At 38.5% G+C, this 24,537-nt stretch overlaps 1 protein-coding gene across 3 annotated transcripts in view; it reads right to left on the bottom strand.

The window, feature by feature from the left end:
• Positions 1 to 1,495: 1,495 nt before the first annotated feature.
• CCDC50 (coiled-coil domain containing 50) overlaps positions 1,496 to 24,537 on the bottom strand; it is an 80,188-nt gene continuing 57,146 nt past the window's right edge. For 2 of the 3 annotated variants that reach the window (XM_086319608.1, XM_086319616.1), the window contains 6 exons: positions 17,060 to 17,175; positions 11,591 to 11,635; positions 11,401 to 11,505; positions 8,701 to 8,780; positions 4,419 to 4,525; positions 1,496 to 1,918 (listed from right to left, as the gene is read on the bottom strand). In XM_086319608.1, coding sequence (XP_086175734.1) covers positions 1,899 to 1,918; positions 4,419 to 4,525; positions 8,701 to 8,780; positions 11,401 to 11,505; positions 11,591 to 11,635; positions 17,060 to 17,175 — 473 coding nt within the window. In that variant the 3' untranslated portion in view covers positions 1,496 to 1,898. Of the gene's footprint in view, positions 1,919 to 4,418; positions 4,526 to 8,700; positions 8,781 to 11,400; positions 11,506 to 11,590; positions 11,636 to 17,031; positions 17,176 to 24,537 lie in introns of all 3 variants that reach the window. The other variant, XR_015133981.1, reaches the window with a different exon arrangement.

Genomic DNA, 24,537 nt, shown 5'->3' with positions numbered 1-24,537 from the left:
AAAAATAAACATTTATAAAATAAAAATATGGCAAATGATGTTGCCCATTTGCCTGATTTTCAAATAAAAATACATTGTTTTTCTTTTCTTTAAAGCTACCATAAAAAACTTTTAAAAACATGAAGCAAATCACAGGGCAGACAAAGAAAAATATAGCATTACTATGAATCAAAAGGTCTAACCTTTGATATTGAAAACATCTTCTGGAATTTGATTTAAGGTTAGGACCTCCATTTGGTCTCCTCTTGTCTATTTAACCACCCGCTCCAGTGTTCTTGCCTGGAGAATCCCAGGGACGGTGGAGCCTGATGGGCTGCCGTCTATGGGGTCGCACAGAGTCGGACACGACTGAAGCGACTTAGCAGCAGCAGCAGTCTACTTAACTGAAGATTTTTCTTCCTCAGTCATTTCATCCTGGACATGCAAAGTTCTGTTCTTTTTCCTTTCCCTATTTCTCCAAAATGACTATAACCTTAAGGATTTTATTTCTAGATTATTATTTTCTCAAAACTTAACTCTTAAGTATCCTTTACTTAAGTTCATACAATCCAAAAACTATGAAACTAAAGCTATTCCTCAAAATGAAAAACCCAAATCCTCTGAGAAGCTAGTCTAAAAAACTTCATGAATACTGCCCAACTAGAAAGACTATTTCAAAAGATAAGGCAAACAGAAGGCAGTTCCCAGCCAGAAAGGAATGGATTAACAACTTTTTTCTCAAGTATAAATATGCTGAATATACAGCATGACTGATATTTATGTTAACTAACTGGTATAGAAAAAGAAGCATTTCCATGAGGCTAGAAGATTAACAAAATTCCAGATTTCCTGAAGAGAGGTTTAAGGTCTGGCACAAAGGAATCCAGCGCCCATGTGTCACTAACGTATGTGCAGGATCGAATACTTGGATGAAGAACTTTATCAACTTCAAGTCCAATTAATCTGCTTATTGACAGATACACAAAATTTTTTTGAGAGGTTGCCAACCAATGCTGCTATGTTTTATATGCAAGAGGAAAAATTCAATCTTACAGCCAGAGAAAATGACAGCATCATTACTTACATAAACATCTTTCCAATTCTAATTCCCTTGGCTTTATATGTAAATGTAAAATAAGAGAAGGGATACAAAATTTTTCATCTTTAATTGATCTTGCAGACTTGAGTTAAAACTTCTTAGAATTAAATTTTTGCCAATAAATACTAAAAAATGGTTCAATGCACAGAGGCTTCAGCATTCTTGCTAATGAGGAGGCAATGGCAGAGACAGTGTTAGTTAATGACATCTAGGCCAATTTTCCCAGGAGGATACGTAAAGATACATAAAACCTCTACAGTCTTTATAGTCAGTTACATATTCAACTGTTCCTTTTTATTTTTCTTTTTAAATACTTTATGGTTGTGATTTTTTTCTTTCCCTGAATAGCAAAAAAAAAAAAAAAAAGCAAAAGTCTCTTATCTTTTAATATATCATACACTGATGCACCAAAAAAGCTATTTCTTATATTCTTTTATTCTGCATTGCATCCAAACATTGTTTTACTTTGATCATTACCTCCACAAAATCCTAATTGCTAAGTAAAGCCTATTCATTAAATATCAATACCATACCTAATGAAAATGGCATTTTATAGAGCTCTTAGATACTATACCCCTGGAAGCATATGCTGCATAGAGACGGCCAATATTCAGAAGCTAGATTTTCTTGTACTGCCCAAGTGATCAGGAATAACCAAAATATTTTAAATGAATGAAAATTATTCATGGTCCAAAAAACACTTGAGGATAAATCTCAGGAATACAAAATAGAGGAAGAAAAAAATAAGCGTGGAATGTGTTCTGTATTATCCAGTAATTTTGCTACAGTGAGTCCGTTTTCAAGGCAGATTCCTAGGTTTTTACGGTTTATAATGGAAACCTGAGGAGAGAAGGAAAAAGGAAGAAAAACGATTAAGGAAAAAATCTCTGAGACACTGTTTTTCTCCCTGTTCAAATAAAACAATGTTATCTATATTTCTATGCATTTCAAATGGTTCACGTGTTTTGTTTGTTCTTGGTTGTAAGCACACAAATTGGCTCTCCGTATCTGTGGGTTCTCCATCCAGCATGGATTGAAAATATTCAGAAAAAAAAATCCCAGAAAGTTCAAGTTTTGAATTTGACATATGTTTGAAGTATTTACAGAGCATTTACATTGTATTATACATTATTAATATAAGTAATCTAGAGATGATTTAAAGTTTAGGGGAGGGTGTATGTAGGTCATATATAAATACTACGACATTTTATATAAGGGGCTTAAGAATCCGGGGATTTTGAAATCCTCGGGAATTCTGGAACCAATCTGCTGCAGAAAGGTACCTAGGGAAACTGTACTTATATTCATAATCAATGTGTTGGTTTAGTATTATGTATAAAATGTATGGCAAGGACAGGAATGCACCTCCTAAAAGAAATGCTTGTATATATTTGAGAAAGAAATAAACAAGGGATGCTGAAAAGGTTACCAACTGATGAAAATCGTAGTGTATGGGTTGTTTTGCTAATCTTTTTTTGTCTTATTCTCAACATTGGATAAATGGCAGAATGATAGGGGAGCAGGAGAAGGAGAGCTTTTTATTATTTTTATTTTTAATTGGAGGATAATAAGGAGAGATTAAAAAAAAATACAATGCCTGGAAAAACGTGTCCTCAAAATTCTAATTTAATGGGTCTGGAGCGGCACCTGTGCATTGGTATCTTGTATATCATTGCAGACGCGAAACTTTAAGTAAGCTTGGAAAGGTAATCGTTAGATTTGGGAAAAGATAATGAAAACATCGCCTAAGAAGTCTTCAAAAAACATAAAAAATAAAAAACATCAACCAATAAGACCTAATATTTGTGAAGTCTATGGCAATCTGCTTTCATGTATTTTACTTATATAATCCTGGCAATGCTGACACCACTAAAATCACCTATATTTTTAGAAGAGCAAATTAATGAGAAACTACATTTTCATTATCTGATTTTATGACTGTCATAAAATTACACATTAAGTCAATGCCCATCGTTGCTAAAGGAGACAGACCTGATTATTCCTTTCATTTTAAAGATCTGGTCCAACTTAGATCTCATGTTCTTTCCTCATTTTCTTTGCCCCATTTTTCTTATGTGTGATGTGTATCTGTGTACTTTAATCTAATTAAGAGAGAGTCATGGGCAGATGGGAAACAATAGCCAGGACAGTAAAAGTCCAATAGATCTAAATGGGGGACATAGCTACCCATTAAGAATCTGATAAAAGCTATGAACTCTCCCTGGAGAATATGCAAATAAATACTGTTGACCCCTGAACAATGCAGAGGGGGTTAGAGGCACTGACCCTTTGCATAGCTGAAAACCCATGTACAATTTACAGAGGCCCTCTGTGTATTTGTTTGCTGGCTCAACCAACATGGATGGTGTAGTACTACAGTATTCACTATAGAAGAATTTCTTCACAGGAAGAAAAAAAAAATCCATGTATAAAGTGGACACTTGAGCAGTTCAAAACTGTGTTGTTCAAAGCTCAACTAAAGTGCACACAGAAAACCTTCCATTCAATTTAAGGTGTCTGCTTTCTGTTTTTAAATCATTTTTTGTTTTTTAATAAATGAAGAATAAAAGTTATGACCAACCTAGATAGCACATTAAAAAGCAGAGACATTACTTTGCCAACAAAGGTCCGTCTAGTCAAGGCTATGGTTTTTCCAGTGGTCATGTATGGATGTGAGAGTTGGACTATAAAGAAAGCTGGGTGCAGAAGAATTGGCGCTTTTGAACTGTGGTGTTGGAGAAGACTCTTGAGAGTCCCTTGGACTCCAAAGAGATCCAACCAGTCCATCCTAAAGGAGATCAGTCCTGGGTGCTCATTGGTAGGACTGCTGTTGAAGCTGAAACTCCAATACTTTGGTCACCTAATGCGGAGAGCCAACTCATTTGAAAAGACCCTGATGTTGGGAAAGATTGAGGGCGGAGGAGAAGGAGACAACAGAGGATGAGATGGCTGGATGGCATCACCGACTCAATGGACATGGGTTTGGGTGAACTCCGGGAGTTGGTGATGGACAGGGAGGCCTGGCGTGCTGCGGTTCATGGGGTCGCAAAGAGTCAGACATGACTGAGCGACTGAACTGAACTGAACATAATGATCTTCTCCAGTGGATCTTCCCAACCCAGTAATAGAACCATGGTCTCCCATATTACAGGCAGATTCTTCACCAACAGAACTATCAGGGAAGCCCTCTAATAAATGAAGAGTAATATAATGATTTGCTCAGAAGAAGACTAACTTATTTTTCCACTCTAGTGATCTATAATATAGCACCTGGCTTTTCCACTATAGCATGGCAATTATTAAAAAAGATCTTACAGCTGACCATATACATTTGTCTTACCTTTATGAGAAGACTCTGACTTTGAGTAGTGACGTGTGGAATTATGCTGGTTTCCAGAAGGAGTGAAATCCAAACCCTCAGCATCTGTCATGGGAGGTGGTGGTGGCCTAAGAAAAGTCAAGATTTAAAGAGATACTCTACGTAGTGATGACTACGATTCCAGCCCTCACTGGATCACTTAGAAAACATAGTTTCAGTGGAGAAGCAAAGCCAGAATATTTCAGAATCCTCATGGTAGTTCCTAGCCAGTTGTATAACCTTGGGTAAGTTATTTAACTTGTTTCTTTGTTTTGATGCATATAATTCAATAAAAACAAGTATCTTCTGAGGCACTGGGTGGGCTTCCAGGTGGCTCAGACAATAAAGTATCTGCCTGCAATGCGGTAGACCTGGGTTCAATCCCTGGGTCAGGAAGATCCCCTGGAGAAGGAAATGGAAATCCACTCCAGTATTCTTGCCTGGAAAATCTCATGGTCAGAGGAGCCTGGCGAGCTACAGTCCAAGATGGCAAAGAGTCGGACACGACTGAGCGACTAATACATTCATATTCATTCACTGTGCTAAGAGATAGATAAACATTAATGAGATATGATCACTGCCATTAATGAGAAATACATTTTGTTTTCGCAGGTTTCATCAAGCAAAAGAGAAAGAAAGGAAAAGACAGATGGGGGAAGAAAGTAATTAAGGGAGAGAAGGCAGCAGCTAAGAAGGGAGGGAGATGGGACATTGGTCAACACAGGAAATTTAGAGCAAAGTTCGTTAAACCACTAGGTGGCAGAGTAGAGCTTAGAGAAGGAAAGGACAGTTTTAACACATGTGCAACTTCCTGTCAAAACAAGTCAACTGTAAAAAAATATATAGGAAATTTTTAACACTCCAAACTTTTATTATTTTAATTATATAACTGATTTTTTCAGACACTTGGCATTGATAAGGCTGTAAAACAAAATCTCTCATTTTTTTGGTGTTTCCCAAAGGTGTGCTCAGATTGTGTGTTAAGAGCATGGAATCCTTTGTTTATAAATATTAGAAATTAAATAAGTGTTTTTCTTTCATTATTCACAGACATTTAGAACATTTGCCTTTAAAAAGTAACATAAGTCTTGGCAGGTAAAGTTGAGACAAAGCAATCTGACTCCAGAATTAAGAATGTTAACTAAAGAAGTAACTTACACTCAAGAAAACACGATTTGTAATCAGGGTGGCAGGACCTATATTTTACTCTTTTTATTACCCTCATTAGATGACCAAATACTGGAGAAACACAAGCTAACTGGTACTATCAGAAAAACTCATCACCAAGGAAAGGGATGCTGAAGTGTTGAACAAAGTTTAGGATGTCAACAAATCCATGAGGATAAACAAATCAATCTAGGATGCCCTCAGTTATCTGGTGTGTTGTTTTATTAATTTTTTGCTTATGTGGAGAACAAATCTTGGGTTAATGCTTCCAGGGGTCCTACCAAATTATTTGTCGCACTGGAGACAGTTATTTCAGTTAGGGGTATTTAAATCCAAAGTTGGAAAAATCTTGCTAACTAATTGTTTTATAGTTTCTGATGTATTAGGATTACCTGTTTCCAACTGTTCTTATGAAACGATTTATATCTTTAAGCTAGTGATAAAACCAAATATACTTCAGAATTCACTCAAAATTCATTTCTTCAAGAAGCCTTCTCAGACACCCAGACTAGGTTAAATGTCTCCTTATGCTCTTCTAACAACCTGCATTTTTCATCCTTAGCATTTAACACAATCATAGTAGTTAGTTGTATAATTGTCTGTTTAGATTATAAATTTCATAAGAGCAAGAAAATTTTTGTTGACTGCCACTTACTCTGGGTCTGGGCAGTTACTATGGAACTCAATAAATACTGGACAAATGAATAAGTGGAGAAAAATATATTGCATATTCATAAGAACACTGTGGGAACCAAATGATATTTATAAAATTCTTAAGTTTTTCTAAGGGAAAATACAAAATCAAAATACCAGGTAGCATTATTAACATAAAATCTTAAACTGTTAAAACAGTTTAGAACTTAGGTTAAACTTTTTCCAATTACAAAGAATTGGAATTAATTCAGATTGCCAACTAGTTTTCTGTTTTTCAGAGTAGAAATCTTTAATGGACAATGAAAATGACTTTTAACCACGACTGTTACAAGCTCTACATGAGAATCTGTTTCCCCTGTACCACTATTAGTACTACAGTGAAGTAAACACCTTGAACTAGCACCAAGTTTCTCAATCCTGGAAACCATCTCTTTCTGTACAAATGGTTAACTCATCTTCCACCATGATTAAATGTGAAAGAGGAAACCACAGAATCTAACGTTAACAAAGCATACGTTCTAACATTAACTGTACAACTTATCTATAATAAGATCGTAAGCTATAAGTTTTAACTATAAAAACACAGGTTTCATAAAATTCTTATTCATTTTGTTTTGCCATATATATAGTCTTTCTGCAAAGAAAGATATTTTTTTCTTTTAGTATTTTATTTTTTGATTAAAAAAGTAAAATTTTTATTTTAATCGTTAAAGACAAATATTCCTCTTAAGTCAAAAAATGACTTCAGTTTTACTAATCATAGGCCACTTTTCACTGATTTACAATGGCCAGTTTTAACACAGGATCATTTGATTATTTGTTTTCAATATATCAAATATTTTTAAGAGAACCCATTACATTTCAGAAAGTTGTTTTCAATTTAAATCCTTTAAATAGACGTTTCAGACTGTTCTATCACATGCTGTCAAAAATACTGGTGTTCTAAAAAGTCAAGGACTTCAAAGGCTGCAAAATAACTCTAAAGATGATTTTAATTCCCTTTATTTAAAAAAAAAAAGGCTTAATAAGCAACACCTACCTATTTATCTACTGAAAACAGATTAGTTCTTATTTTACTTGGATGTTGTACAGGGATATAAATAAAGCTGAACTAAACCTAAAATTTGCTTTAAAAGACATTTGGCGTGTGTGTAACTAAAAGCTATAAGCAGCAGCAAGTGTACACAATTAGAGAAGGCAATGGCACCCCACTCCAGTACTCTCGCCTGGAAAATCCCATGGATGGAGGAGCCTGGTGGGCTGCAGTCCATAGGGTCGCTAGGAGTCGGACACGACTGAGCAACTTCACTTTGACTTTTCACTTTCATGCATTGGAGAAGGAAATGGCAACCCACTCCAGTGTTCTTGCCTGGAGAATCCCAGGGACGGGGGAGCCTAGTGGGCTGCCATCTCTGGGGTCGCACAGAGTTGGACACGACTGAAGCAACTTAGCAGCAGCAGCAGCAAACAAAGTACACTACTGTGCCCTAAAAGTCTTACAATTATCTTCTGAAAGCCCGTGGGTTTAAAAATAGAGTATGGCTTTTCAAGAACACTAAATATACTCTATTTAAGGAAATAAGTCTAGTAGTTAAAGCGTGAGCAATGAGTGACAACAAGAGTGTATATTTTTTAATGTCATAAAACTTATACTTTATAATTAGTAAATATATTATTAATAATCAGGACCAAAATACTGTATAAAGTTTCAATAATTTAGAGTTTTCAAATGTTAGATTTAGTGTTACTTTTGTCTTTTTGTATTTAACATTCGCTCTTCCTCTTCCCATCAGTTTTCCCTTGAAAAGCAACAGAAAGCAATAAAGAAAAAATAAAGGTTGCTTCCCAAAGACTTAAATGTTGACAATTTGCAGTGGAAAAGTAGCAGTTCCTCCATAACCATGACCCCAGACTGCCTGAGAGAAGTTAGAAAGTATACATATGCTGTAGCCACAGCTACCTGTTGTTGTGGGATGAAGAACAGTCTGCAATGCCTGAAATGAGCATTTGCCTAGGACACTGAGACTCACATGGAAATGAATTTAGACATGTGTAAATGTCATGCACACACCCGTGTGATCATGGAACTCAGTGAACATTTAAAACCTGAGATTTTACTTACGAAAATGGTTAAATCTCATCCCTTCTTAGCTGAGGGCAGTCAATTCAGTGACTCCAGAGATAAGAACTGGTCCTAACAAAAAAGTGCATCTCTCCTTACCTCAGCTTCTGTAAAATTCCCCATTTTCCTGACTTGACTTGTTCAACACAATTTAAAACAGAAAACAAAGCTTAAAAATAATCCTGCAAGACTTGATACCACCTCACAACTGCAGATTTCTGGATCTCCTCTCCAATGAACAAACACTCTTTTCAGGCAGCCAATATCTCTTGCTCACCCCAAGGTCAAGATCCACACTCCCCTTTTCAGGTGTCATCTTACCGTGCTGGTCTGTCATTCTTAGAACGGTGAGGCTCATCACTCTCTTTTGACTTTGAGTGGGCTGATTTAGCTGTTTTGGGCTAAGGGGGAAAGAAAACACACACACACACACACAGAAAACAGCAAACAGAGAAAGATTAGATTTATAGATTATCTAAATAATGTCAAACTCTCCTTTCATAATTTTAGGTTACTTACGCCTAGCTTAGCAACATAAAATATTTTTAAACAGTCACTTAGAGACCAGAAAATTGTAGTTATGAAAGAGTGTTACAGGTTATCAGTACAACCAGATGAGTGGACTAAACCCTCACAAACAGGCTCTACCACAGAGATGCGCTTGGTCACCCATTAGTAACAAGGCAGCTGCATGGCAGCTGACAAGAACTGTAACTGAGCATGAATCTCAAGCCTTCCCCTCCCCCATATCCTCTGCTTCAGCTCTTTTATGAAGTACTTAGATAAAAGTATACGGTGCTCACTTCCTAAGTGGTTTTACAGATGTGAAAACCCCCACCAAATGGAAGACGTGAACTACCTGATGACCACAAGCACATAGTCTCCAGATCTCTTAAAAATGCTTTCCTGAAACCCACCGGGGAGTTCGGGCCTTTTGAGTACTAGCTGTCACTGACTGCATGTATGGAGCCTTACAATAAACGCTACACTTTCCTTCACCACAACCCGGAATATCAGTAGATTTGCTTTACTGTGCAAGAGCGAGCAGATCCAAGTTTGGTTCAGTAACAGAACTGGAGGACTCCCAGAGTCTATGGAATCCAGCTTCATGCTATTAAACTTGTTTCTTAACATCTGACTTAGGGATGATAACTTTCAAGCCCAGAAATAAGGCATATTCATGCCAACTTTTCTAGAAACAACTCCAGCCCCACTGACAGAATCTAAAAATATCAGAAGTCCTGATGCTTGCTAGAAATGTGACCTTCTTCCTCTTCCCTTCCTGATGTGTAATCTTTAAAAATACCTACTTCCAGCATAGCTGAGTTAACAAAGAACTTGAGGAACTCTTGGGCAATTACTTGCAGCTTAATTTAAGTAACAAGAGCATTTGGGAAGCCTTCTATGAAAATGATATATGTCTGTTTGGAGAAATCCTGAATTACGAACAGGGTAAATAGACAACGTGGAAATAATATTTTCATTTGCTTTTGGATTCACAACTGAGCAATAGGCAACAGTAGAGAAATACTATTACAATACTTTCTCTTCGTTTTTCTCAAAACATATGCCGAGACTGTGACAGGACCAGCGGCCCAAGGAAGGATTTTGTTTGAGAGGGAGGGAAGCGGGGAGGAGAAGAATGGAGCGCAAACTCAACCATATCATGGATACACACCTGGTTGCATCCTTCCAGCCCAGTACAGACTGCCTCCCTAAAAGCCTTTACAGTATAAATCATCACTCCAGCTCCTTTTGTTTTTCCATTATGCATTTTTCAGCCAGCTTGACCTCACATTTGTTAGCTGTCTATAGTCTGTCTTCTTCCCAACATTATACATTATTCTGAGGAAAATCTATCTTTGTCTCTCCCAGTAAGGCCAGAATCATGCTTTGCACAAAGAAACTAATGAATAAGATCTGTTCACCTAAACTTGCAGTCACCACATACAATAATTAGACTATGTCAGAATGAACAGCAGTCACTATTTTGTCTCTACTATTTATGATTAACGAGAAGAAGTAACAATTGAAGCTCATAGTAGATAGTTTCATAAGCAATGATGGCTGGTGATAAGAATGGCTGTCCATCTGCCATGGATCAAGTGATGCCAAAGGCAAGAGAGACAGCTGGCATAGGATCAAGAAGGAAGGACAATATAAGCAAACAGAAAAGTTCAAAGAAGAGGGAAAGGCCCCTGTGGAAATTTAAGAGCATGTGGAAAACACTGTATTTTCCTAGAAGGCAAGCAGAAAAAACTATGTCTGCTTGTGGCCATAGGCACCTACCTCTCGGTAGGTCTTAAAATGAAGGAAATGAGTTTTTCAGCCTCATAAGTAACTTCTTTACATAGTTACTTTCAAGAATTCAATATGATTTTTCATGGTGAAACAACTTTTTTTTTTAAATTTTATTTAATTTTTAAACTTTACATAATTTTATTAGTTTTGCCAAATATCAAAATGAATCCACCACAGGTATACATGTGCTCCCCATCCTGAACCCTCCTCCCTCCTCCCTCCCCATACCATCCCTCTGGGTCGTCCCAGTGCACTAGCCCCAAGCGTCCAGTATTGTGCATCGAACCTGGACTGGCATCTCGTTTCATACATGATATTTTACACGTTTCAATGCCATTCTCCCAAATCTTCCCACCCTCTCCCTCTCCCACAGAGTCCATAAGACTGTTCTATACATCACTGTCTCTTTTGCTGTCTCGTTCACTGGGTTATTGTTACCATCTTTCTAAATTCCATATATATGCGTTAGTATACTGTATTGGTGTTTTTCCTTCTGGCTTACTTCACTCTGTATAATAGGCTCCAGTTTCATCCACCTCATTAGAACTGATTCAAATGTATTCTTTTTAATTGCTGAGTAATACTCCATTGTGTATAAGTCAGATTCACACGAGAGACAGATAATTTATATGCCCTAAATATATCTTTGAGCTTACCTTGGAAGAGGACTCCCCATTACAGTTTTACCTGTATTTCTCTTTAAAAACAAACAGACTCTACCTTCCACTCAGGGTCATGCTTTCTTTTGTCCAAAGATGATTTCTCCCGCTCCCTGGCTTTCTTGTAAGCTTTCTTTTCTTCAGCCATTAGAAGTCTAGCAATTTCCTAAACAAAAATTGCAAAGCTGTAAGTAGAAAATTACTGGGATATTTCCAAAGGATAATGGCTAAACAAATTAACATGCACGCACCTCATCCTGAGCAACCTGAGCTGCTCTCATGTCCACCTGGGTAGCCTATGGTACAGAAAATACAAAAAAAGTATAATTTAACTGGAATCTAGTTGGCCATTGGAAAGAAAAAAAGCTTACATTAAAAAACAAAAAAAAAAGAACCCTGGTATTTGAAACTAATTGTGATCAACATCCCTGAAGACGACAATCAGTTTGTATACTTTGATTAGCCAGTTCAGTTCAGTCACAGAGCCTGTTGCACAGAAGGATTTCCTCATTTTCATAGCTGAACAGTATTCCATTATACATATATATATATAGTCAACTACAAGCTGAAACATGCCAAGATTGTTGCCAACGACTGAACAAATAGGGCATGCACCATCTGCCCCTGTAAAGACTAAACCCTGCACCGTGGCAGCTGCTGACCTGCAACACAACCTGAGGGAGCTCAGGGTAGAGTAAGGCACTCTGTGCTCCAGAAAATCTGGTGGGACAGGTCTTTCAGGTCAGTTCATCTGCATATCTGAGGATACTGATATTGCTCCTGGCACTAATTAGCCAGAACAGGGTCTATTTTTACCATATTATACACTGCATAATAAAGAGGAGAGTGAAAAAGTTGGCTTAGAGCTCAACATTCAGAAAACAAACCATGGCATCCAGTCCCATCACTTCATGACAAATAGATGGAGAAACAGTACAAACAGTGGCAGACTTAATTTTTTGGGGCTCCAAAATCACTACAGATGGTAAATGTGGCCATGAAATTAAAAAGACGCTTACTCGTTGGAAGAAAAGTTATGACCAACTGCAGTTCAATTCAGTTCAGTTGCTCAGTCGTGTCTGACTCTTTGTGACCCCATGAATCGCAGCACGCCAGGCCTCCCTGTCCATCATCATCTCCTGGAGTTCACTTAAACTCATGTCCATCAAGTCGGTGATGCCATCCAGCCATCTCATCCTCTGTCCTCCCCTTCTCCTCTTGCCCCCAATCCCTCTTTTCAGAGTCTTTTCCAATGAGTCAACTCTTCGCATGAGGTGGCCAAAGTACTGGAGTTTCAGCTTTAGCAACAGTCCTTCCAAAGAACACCCAGGGCTGATCTCCTTCAGAATAGACTGGTTGGATCTCCTTGCAGTCCAAGGGACTCTCAAGAGTCTTCTCCAACACCACAGTTCAAAAGCATCAATTCTTTGGCGCTCAGCTTTCTTCACAGTCCAACTCTCACATCCATACATGACTACTGGAAAAACCATAGCCTTGATTAGACGGACCTTTGTTGGCAAAGTAATGTCTCTGTTTTTCAATATGCTATCTAGGTTGATCATAACTTTTCTTCCAAGGAGTAAGCGTCTTTTAATTTCATGGCTGCAGTCGCCATCTGTAGTGATTTTGGAGACCAAAATGATAAAGTCTGACACTGTTTCCACTGTTTCCCCATCTATTTGCCATGAAGTGATGGGACCAGATGCGATGATCTTCGTTTTCTGAATGTTGAGCTTTAAGCCAACTTTTTCACTCTCCTCTTTCACTTTCATCAAGAGGCTTTTTACAGTTCCTCTTCACTTTCTGCCGTAAGGGTGGTGTCATCTGCATACCTAAGGTTATTGATATTTCTCCCGGCAATCTTGATTCCAGCTTGTGCTTCTTCCAGCCAACCATTTCTCATGATGTACTCTGCATATTAGTTAAATAAACAGGAGGACAATATACAGCCTTGATGTACTCCTTTTCCTATTTGGAACCAGTCTGTTGTTCTAAGTCCAGTTCTAACTGTTGTGGCCTGACCTGCATAGGTTTCTCAAGAGGCAAGTCAGGTGGTCTAGTATTCCCATCTCTTTCACAGTTTTCCACGTTTATTGTGATCCACACAGTCAAAGGCTTAGACATAGTCAATAAAGCAGAAATAGATGTTTTCCTAGAACTCTCTTCCTTTTTTGATGATCCAGAGGATGTTGGCAATTTGCTCTCTGGTTCCTCTGCCTTTTCTAAAACCAGCTTGAACATCTGGAAGTTCACGGTTCACGTATTGCTGAAGCCTGGCTTGGAGAATTTTGAACATTACTCGTGTGTGAGATGAGTGCAACTGTGTGGTAGTTTGAGCATTCTTTGGCATTGCCTTTCTTTGGGATTGGAATGAAAACGGACCTTTTCCAGTCCTGTGGCCACTGCTGAGGTTTCCAAATTTGCTGGCATAATGAGTGTAGCACTTTCACAGCATCATCTTTCAGGATTTGAAATAGCTCAACTGGAATTCCATAACCTCCACTAGCTTTGTTTGTAGTGATGCTTTCTAAGGCCCACTTGACTTCACATTCCAGGATGTCTGGCTCTAGGTGAGTGATCACACCACTGCGATTATCTTGGTCATGAAGATCTTTTTTGTACAGTTCTTCTTTGTATTCTTGCCATCTCCTCTTATAATCTTCTGCTTCTGTTAGGTCCATACCATTTCTGTCCTTTATTGAGCCCATCTTTGCATGAAATGTTCCCTTGGTATCTCTAATTACATGACCAAGCTAGACAGCATATTAAAAAACAGAGACATTACTTTGCCAACAAAGGTTCGTCTAGTCAAGGCTATGGTTTTTCCAGTAGTCATGTATGGATGTAAGAGTTGGTCTATAAAGAAAGCTGAGCGCCAAACAATTGATGCTTTTGAACTGTGATGTTGGAGAAGACTCTTGAGAGTCCCTTGGACTACAAGGAGTTCCAACAAGTCCACCCGAAAGGAAATCAGTCTGAATATTCATTGGAAGGACTGATGTTGAAGCTGAAACTCCAAAACTTTGGCCACCTGATGCGAAGAGCTGACTCATTTGAAAAGACCCTGATGATTAATTATATTCTTTGCAGCCAAAGAAGGAGAAGCTCTATACATTCAGCAAAAACAAGACCAGGAGCTGAATGTGGCTCAGATCATGAACTCCTTATTGCCAAATTCTGAATTAAATTGAAGAAAGTGGGGAAAACCACTAGGCCATTCAGCTATGACCTAAATCAAATCCCTTATGATTATACAGTGGAAGTGAGAAATAGATTTAAGGGACTAGATCTGATAGATGCTGCGGCTAAGTTGCTTCAGTCGTGTCTGACTCTGTGCGACCCCATAGAGGGCAGCCCACCAGGCTCCGCCATCCCTGAAATTCTCCAGGCATAAACACTAGCGTGGGTTGCCATTTCTTTTTCCAATGCATAAAAGTGAAAAGTGAAAGTGAAGTCGCTCAGTCGTATCCGACTCTTAGCGACCCCATGGACTGCAGCCTACCACATTCATCTGTCCATGGGATTTTCCAGGCAAGAGTACTGGAGTGGGTTGCCACTGCCATCTCTGAAAGATTTGATAGAGTGCCTGATACACTATGGACGGAGGTTCGTGACACTGTACAGGAGACAGGGATCAAGACCATCCCCAAGAAAAAGAAATGCAAAAAAGCAAAATGGCTGTCTGAGAAGGCCTTACAAATAGCTGTGAAAAGAAGGGAAGTGAAAAGCAAAGGAGAAAAGGAAAGATATACCCATTTGAATGCAGAGTTCCAAAGAATAGCAAGGAAAGATAAGAAAGCATTCCTCAGTGATCAGTGTAAAGTTATAGAGGAAAACAATAGAATGGGAAAGACTAGAGATCTCTTCAAGAAAATTAGAGATACCAAGGGAACATTTCATGCAAAGATGGGCACAATAAAGGACAGAAATGGTAGGGAACTAAAAGAAGAAGATATTAAGAAGAGGTGGCAAGAATACAAAGAAGAACTGTACAAAAAAAGATCATCATGATCCAGTTAATCACGACGGGGTGATCACTCACCTAGAGCCAGACATCCTGGAATGTGAAGTCAAGTGGGCCTTAGAAAGCATCACTACAAACAGTTAGTGGAGGTGATGGAATTCCAGGTGAGCTATTTCAAATCCTGAAAGATGATGCTGGGAAAGTGCTGCACTCAGTATGCAGCAAATTTGGAAACCTCAGCAGTGGCCACAGGACTGGAAAAGGTTTGTTTTCATTCCAATCCCAAAGAAAGGCAATGCCAAAGAATGCTCAAACTACCACACAATTGCACTCATCTCACACACTAGTAAAGTAATGTTCAAAATTCTCTAAGCCAGGCTTCAGCAATATGTGAACCGTGAACTTCCAGATGTTCAAGCTGGTTTTAGAAAAGGCAGAGGAACCAGAGAGCAAATTGCCAACATCCTCTGGATCATCAAAAAAGGAAGAGAGTTCTAGGAAAACATCTATTTCTGCTTTATTGACTATGTCTAAGCCTTTGACTGTGTGGATCACAATAAACTGTGGAAAACTGTGAAAGAGATGGGAATACTAGACCACCTGACTTGCCTCTTGAGAAACCTATGCAGGTCAGGCCACAACAGTTAGAACTGGACTTAGAACAACAGACTGGTTCCAAATAGGAAAAGGAGTACATCAAGGCTATATATTGTCACCCTGCTTATTTAACTAATATGCAGAGTACATCATGAGAAATTCTGGGCTGGAGGAAGCACAAGCTGGAATCAAAATGCTAGGAGAAACAGCAGTAACTTCAGATATGCAGATGACACCACCCTTATGGCAGAAAGTGAAGAGGAACTGTAAAAAGGCTCTTGATGAAAGTGAAAGAGGAGAGTGAAAAAGTTGGCTTAAAGCTCAACTTTCAGAAAACTAAGATCATGACATCCGGTCCCATCACTTCATGGGAAATAGATGGGGAAACAGTGGAAACAGTGTCAGACTTTACCATTTTGGGCTCCAAAATCACTGCAGATGGCGACTGCAGCCATGAAATTAAAAGATGCTTACTCATTGCAAGGAAAGTTATGACCAACCTAGACAGCATATTATAAAGCAGAGACATCCCTTTGCCAGCAAAGGTCCATCTAGTCAAAGCTATGGTCTTTCCAGTAGTCATGTATGGATGTGAAATTTGGGTTATAAAGAAAGCTGAGCACTGAAGAACTGATGCTTTTGAACTGTGGTGTTGGAGAAGACTCTTGAGAGTTCCTTGGACTGCAAGGAGATCCAACCAGTCCATCCTAAAGGAAATCAGTCCTGAATATTCATTGGAAGGACTGATGTTGAAGCTGAAACTCCAATACTTTGGCCACCTGATTGAAGAACTGACTCATTTGAAACAACCCTGAGGACAACAGAGGACAAGATTGTTGGATGGCATCACCAACTCAATTGACATGAGTTTGAGTAAGCTCTGGGAATTGGTGATAGACAGGGAGGCCTGGCGTGCTGCAGTCTACGGGGTCACAAAAAGTCAGACACGACTGAGCAAATGGACTGAACTGAACTGACTGCTTACTCAATGAATTAAACTGGACACTTTATTCCTGTTGTTTTGGTTTTTGCATCCATAAAAAAAACGTATCAGTTTCTCAACAGAAAGGACTAAAACACCTATTATGTAAATGTCAAGGTTGATTTAATTCACAAAAAAACCTGATTCACCTAAAATCTTGTGTTAAATTCTGCTCACCAAAATTTCTTCTTCTTGAAGTTTTCTGGCAATTTCAGCATCATACCATTCCTGATCTCTGTGGGTCACTCGTGATGGCGTAGAAACTGCTTCTTTCATCACTCTGGGCTTCATTCCTAGAAAAAAGTCAGTGCAATAAGGCTATTGAGTAATTTCATGAGAAGCTGCAACACTTAAGAAAAGGAAGTTTGTCTTCAGTATCTAACTGTGACAATACTGCATCGACTCTAAAATTCAGTGTAGGGTGTGATGGAAATGACTGTTTCCCCTAGGCATGGGAGAGGAGATACAGGTAATCCACACATTTAAACACAGTTACCCGCCCAAACCTGCCGGGTAAAAACTGCCTCTTGGTTTCTCCAACAGAAGTAAACCGTACAAAGAACTGTAAGTGAAGGTTTTGTAAAACAGGAAGTGAAAAAAGATTAAGTCCCTGAAATAAAAAGAATTTAGAGAAAAGAAAGTTAGTTGGAATTCTGAAGAGACTAAGTTGTCAAGGCTGGAAGAGCTGAGAGGCTTTGCATTTTTCTGCCTCAGCCTTGCACACCTTACTTCAGAGGGAACAGAAACAGCATCGCCTGGGAGTTCTGTGGCCGTGCCCTGGGTTTTGCTCTGATGGTCTCCAAATTCACTTGCTTTAGATCTCTCTCAGCGCTCTGATCAGTTTAATGTTCTTAAATTTTAAGGAGGATATAACTTAAGTGAAATGTCAGAGAGCACATGACCTTGAGAGTTTTATTTGCTCTGAGGAGAAAGGAACATGGAGACTAGTAGGGATCTTTGACTTTTTACTTTGAAATGTTATGTGTGTTAGTCACTCGGTCATGTCCAACTCTTTGTGACCCCATGGACTGTAGCCCAACAGGCTCCTCTGTCTAGGAGATTCTCCAGTCAAGAGTACTGGTAAGTAGGTTGCCATTCCCTTCTCCAGGGTGTCTTCCCTGACCCAGAGATCAAATCCAAGTTTCCTACATGAAAGAATCATAAAGAATCATTGCAGGCAGATTCTTTACCATCTGAGCCACTAGGGCAGCATATATTCCTTTTATAACTCTTAGGTGGTGAATGCTAATGGTTATTCCAAAATTGTGTGTATTGCCCTCTTGTTATCCTTTATAAATTACAATTTTTCAACAATGTATTCAACAATATATTATTTTCAAAAATAATAAAAATGTTTTATGCAGTGAACAAGATTAACCATCTGGAACAGTGACTTTCAGTAACTGTGTCACTGAAGGGAGGAAAAGTAATTTACTCCTAGTTGTCTATTTCTTTATATTAGTGGTTCTCAATCATGTCTATACATCAGAATCACTTGGAATACTTTAAATACACGTGAACATTTTTAACCCAAACCCCTGAGATTCTAATACATGTAGTGTGGGTGAGATCTGGCTTTTGTTCAGTTCAGTTCAGTCGCTCAGTCGTGTCCGACTCTTTGTGACCCTATGAACTGCAGCAAGCCTGGCCTCCCTGTCCATCAACAACTCCCAGAGTTCACCCAAACTCATGTGCATCAAGTTGGTGATGCCATCCAGCCATCTCATCCTCTGTCATCACTTTCTTCTCCTGCCCCCAATCCCTCCCAGCATCAGGGTCTTTTCCAATGAGTCAACTCCTCGCATGAGGTGACCAAAGTATTGGAGTTTCAGCTTCAGCATCAGTCCTTCCAATGAACACCCAGACTGGTCTCCTTTAGGATGGACTGGTTGTATCACCTCTGGAACTACTAGTGTATTATGTCCATCAAATTAACTGTACATGAACATAATTTTTATCAAAATGCCTTACTTTATGATTCACTTGCTTTAAATAAAAGAGGAAAATGTAAAGGAAAAAAATACAACTAAATTCTGGGCAAATGAAGAGTTTACTTATCTGGTGCAGCCTCTTATAGAGCTTTAAATCCAGCACTGTGGTAAAACCAAAAGCCACAGGCTCATCTGCCTTACCACAAGTGAAGACTAGTGAACCTGGGTTTCTTAGGTTAGGCTTGATTAGCACCAGCTAACACAAAATATGGAAACTACTCAACTTCACATCATCTTTAGAGCTTCCAGATCTTATGCTGGCTGGGCTAGTTTTAATGCAGATTTCCAAGTTGTTGGAAACAATCAGGAAACAGTGGCATACTCACTCCCAAGAGTAGATAAACCTCCTTGAGTTATGATTAGCTTGGTTGTAACTAAAAGGGAAGATTTTAGGGAAAAATAAATAGAACTAGATAAGCATTGGGAAAAATCAATGGACAAGATGGATTTCTGTACCATATGCCCATCTACAGAGCCCCCTGGTGTCTCAGACGGTAAAGAATCTGCCTGCAACTCAGGAGACTTAGGTTCGATCCCTGGGTAGGGAAGATCCCCTGGAAAAAAGAATGGCAATCCACTCCAGTATTCTTGCCTGGGGAATTCCACAGACAGAGGAGCCTGGTGGGCCACAATCTATAAGGTCGCAAAGAGTCGGATACTACTGAGTGACTAACAATTTCACTTCATGCCCATCTACAGGGAAATGACACTTCCATGAGCAGTCCAAAGCTTAGATGAGGACAACAGGGGAGAGCACACCCTGTTCCTTCAAGTAATCCATCTAGTGAAGAAATACAGTGGAAATGCACTCAGATTTCGAGAACTAAACTTTCTCTATGGCTGTGCCGCCTACTCTATACCATACAATTAACTAAGAAAATATTTTGCTTTACTATCACTCAAGGATGTTTGGAAGGCATTCAAATGCAATGGTAAAATGAAGAGTTTTAATTGATTTGAAAGGGTGTTAAGTTTATGACTTCCTGGCAGCTATAAAGAGAATGACACATGGGAATTCTGTGGGGGTCCAGTAGTTAGAACACCGAGCTTTCACTGCTGAGAGTGTGGGTTCAATCCCTGCTTGGGGAACTAAGATCCTGCAAGTTGTGCAGCCAAAAATAAAAAAAAAAAAAAAAGAGAGAGAGAGAATGACACACAGATCAATGGAGCAAAACAGAGAACCTAGATGCATATATGGTCAATTAATTTATGGCAAAGAAGACAAGAATACACAATGGAGAAAGGACAGTCTCTTCAGTAAATACCGCTACAAAACCTGGACAGCCATATTCAAAAGAATGAAACTTGACCATCTACCTACACCATACACAAAAATTAACTCAAAATGGATTAAATACTTGAACATAAGACCCAAAACAATAAAACTCCTAGATGAAAACACAGGCAGTAAGCTTCTTGACGTTATCTTAGAGATGATTTTTTGGATTCAACACCAAAATCAAATGAAACAAAAGTAAAAAGAGCAGGTGGGACTACATCCAACTAAAAAACTTCTTCATAGCAAAGGAAGCTCAACAAAACAAAAAGGCATGGGAGAAAAAAAGAATGGGAGAAAATATTCACTAATCACATATTTGACAAGGGGTTAATACCCAAAATGCATAAATAACTCATACAACTCAATAGCAGAAACACAATCTGATTAAAAAATAGGCAGAGGCTCTGAACAGACATTTTTTCAAAGGAGACATACAGATGGCCAGCAGGTACGAAAAGGTGCTGAACATCACTGATCATCAGGGAAATGCAAATCAAAGCCACAATGAGGTATCATAGGGCACACTTTTAGAATAACTATTATCAAAAAGACAAGAGGCAACAAGTGCTGGCAAGGATGTGAAGAAAAGAAAACCCTTGTGCACTCTTGGTGAGAATGTAAGTTGGTGTAGCCACTATGAAAAACAGTATAAAAGTCTCTCAAAAATTTTTTTTAAAAAAAATTAGAACCACCATACAATCTAGTAATTCTATTTTTGGAATTTATCTGAAGGAAATGAAAATACAAACTCAAAGATATGTACACCCTGTGTTCACTGTATTATTATTTACAATAGCCAAGACATGAAACAACCTAAGTGCCCATTGATGGATAAATGGATAAAGAAAATGTGAGATTTATACACACACATACACACACAGAGGAATATTATTCAGTCATTAAAAAAAATTAAATCTTGCCATTTACAAAAACAGGAATGGACCCTGAAGGCATCTTGGTAGGTAAGGTAAGAAAGAGAAAGGTTCAGTTCAGTCGCTCAGTCATGTCTGACTCTTTGCAACCCCATGGACTGCACTATGCTTCCCTGTCCATCACCAACTCCTGGAGCTTACTCAAACTCATGTCCATTGAAACGATGATGCCATCCAACCATCTCATCCTCTGTCATCCCCTTCTCCTCCCACCTTCAATATTTCCCAGCATCAGGGTCTTTTCAAATGAGTCAGTTCTTTGCATCAGGTGACCAAAGTATTGGAGTTTCAGCTTGAGCATCAATCCTTCCAATATTCAGGACTGATTTCCTTTAGGATGGACTGGTTGGATCTCCTTGCAGTACAAGAGACTCTCAAGAATCTTCTCCGACACCACAGTTCAAAAGCATCAATTCTTTGGCCCTCAGCTTTCTTTATAGTCCAACTCTCTTGGAAAAACAGACTGGTTCCAAATACATCAAGGCTGTATATTGTCACCCTGCTTATTTAACTTATGTGCAGAATACATCATGAGAAATGCTGGACTAGGTAAGCACAAGTTGGAATCAAGATTGCCACGAGAAATATCAATAACCTCAGATATACAGATGACACCACCCTTATGGCAGAAAGTGAAGATGAAATAGAGAGTCTCTCGATTAAAGTGAAAAAGGAGAGTGAAAATGTTGGCTTAAAACTCAACATCTGATCAAATTAAGATCATGGCCTCTGGTCCCATCCCTTCATGGCAAATAGATGGGGAAACAATGGGAACAGTGACAGACTTTCTTTTCTTGGGGCTCCAAAATCACTGCAGTTGGTGACTTCAGCCATGAAATTAAAAGACGCTTGGTCCTTGGAAGAAAAGTTATGACCAACTTAGACAGCATATGAAAAAGCAGAGACATCACTTTGCCAACAAAGGTGCGTGTGGTCAAAGCTTTGGTTTTTCCAGTAGTCATGTATGGATGAGAGCTGGACTATAAAGAGAAAGGTAAATAATATATAATTTCACTTATATGTGGAATCTAAAACAAAACAACAAAACAAAAAATCCTGAGCCCAAAGATACAGAGAACAGATGTGTGATTGTCAGAGGAGGGATTGGAGGATGGGCAAAATGGGTACAGAAAATCATAAAATACAAACTTCTGGTTATAAAATAAATAAGTCATGGGGATATAATGTACAGTATGGAGACTGTATTATACTGTACAGCTAAAGGTTGCTAAGAGAATACATCTTTAAAGTTCTTATCACAAGAAAAAAATTGTAATTAAGTATGGGGATGATGTTAACTAGACTTATTCTGGTGATCGTTTTGCAATAAATACAAATATACACTTGAAACTTATATGTTATATGTCAACTATACCCCAATAAAAATAAAAATTGTTAAATTTTGAGGTAATTTCTCCCTAGGTTAAATATTTAGAGGGAGAGAGAAGAGTTTATTTGAACTCTTTGTTTGGAACTTGTAGACTTCATTAAGTAGAAAATTTCTACAGCCTGGAATACTAGATTTCTAGACTGACAAGACTGCTGACTAACTGCAGCATATTTCATACCAAAGGTGAAAAGAGCTTTTCTAAGTACCTAAGAAGGAGTTCCAGATAGTACACTGTAAGCCTGTCATTACGGAAAATAGAGATGCTTCAAAATGTTATTAAATATAGTTAATTCAAAGAAATTAAGAAAATGGCGGTCTTCATTTTGGTAACCTAAACATAATCTGGAAACCAGGTTTCAAAAAACCAGGTAAGCCATATTTTCAACAGTTCCACAATCACTTTTTAATCAAATTCTTGCTTATCTTTTTCTGTTCAACATTCTCCAGTTTGAGAAAACAAGAACCTCCCTCAATAAACAAACAAAGCTTACCTTTAAAGAAATTTTGATAAAATAAAACTGCTAAAAGTACTGGTATTCAAGATAAACTTATCTCAAACTATGGAATAAGCTAATATGGTGATACATGGATCCTGATACCATTCATGCATATTTTGTAAAAAGCCAGCCTTGGGAAATATCATAGAATGGTGTTTAATGGCTCTGAGAGGCTGGAAGTTAAACTGCAGAAAATTAATAAGCTGTTTCAATCTAATAGCCCAATAGTGATGTTACCCTCAAAGGTAATATGGATTTACTGCTCTTTAGAAAATTAGCCAATCATATATTTAATTTAGCAGTTTTATTCTGTGTTCCTTTTTCAATGGATCGTACCACAAACCAGTGCTCTTAGAATTAGCTCTCTGTTGTCCTGCTGGTTTTTTCATTTTTAGGTTAAACAAAACTTTGGCCTATGCTAACAACTTTAAGAACTTTTACAACAGCAAGAATAGACACCAGTACATAATTATACTTTAATGTAATCTTCTGACCTATTCTAGGGTGGTGGGTGGATCACAAAATCAAATGCCAACAAAGTCTTTGTAGGTGAAATCTGCAAAGTCAGCTGAAAATGAGATGACAGATGCTAGCAGCTATGTTGTTGCCATTTGAGTAACTGCCTAGTCACACTGGTTTTAAAACTCTTATGCTATTAAAATAACAGGAACAAAACGTTTGCCTACAACTCCAGTAGTAGGGTTTGTGAGTCACTGAGTTTCTTTCATATTATTTCCACCCTTTCTGAGTCTGTTTAAAATACCCTTGAGCATACTAAAAAAGCCATAGAGGTTAACCAGCCCTCAGAGCACACTTAGCGGGTTGGAGGCACAAACTCAGAAACACAGAGGTCGATGAAATCAGCCTTCCTCCCTGAGACTTTTTGGACTCCAACGTCTTTCTAAATCTGATATAAAGTAACTTACAAAACATACTCCAGGTAGATTTTATCACTTCCTCCTCTATTGCCCCAGAGCTCTTTGTTCACAGTATACCGAATTTGCAATTGCTTGTTTACATATCCACCTTTGCGGCTTGACTCATGAACTGTTTGAGGCTCAGATCCAAGCATCTACCCCTAAACATAAAGCCTGAGGCAAGATTTGCGGCATATAGATACTTGCTGAACTGGATTTTCATTTTCTTTATCACCAAGTCCTTTAAAAACTTAAAGGACTAACATGCAGGAAGAGATAAAATGATAGGGGGAACCAAAAGAATCAACATGAACCTGCAACCTAGAAACCACTCTCCAAACCAGAAGCAGAGGTTGGCGGGGCAACAGTAAATAGAAGGAAGTAAGAAGAGTCGCCTCCTTGGTATTTTCCCCCCAATAACCCGAGTCTCTGTAAACATTCCATAAGAGCAAAAGAAAACTAGGGAGATGAGTACAGTCTAATTGAAACATCAGACAGCCAGTGCTACAACTCGTAGTGGTACAGCCATATGGAAAAACATCACAGTGGCAGTTTCCAGAAAAGCATGGAGAGAACATTATCGTGTCAGTGACGGACTTCAGAGTAGGGCCTCAGGGATGCCAGAAATGGGAGGCTCATTCACCTCATT

Source organism: Bos grunniens, chromosome 1 (genome assembly GCF_055505025.1).
Source record: "Bos grunniens cultivar Pamir isolate PY7600 chromosome 1, Bosgru_T2T1.0, whole genome shotgun sequence".
In the NCBI taxonomy this organism is placed as follows: domain Eukaryota; kingdom Metazoa; phylum Chordata; class Mammalia; order Artiodactyla; family Bovidae; genus Bos; species Bos grunniens.
Note: the sequence above shows the minus strand (reverse complement) of the source record. Positions and strands in the feature narration are given on the sequence as shown.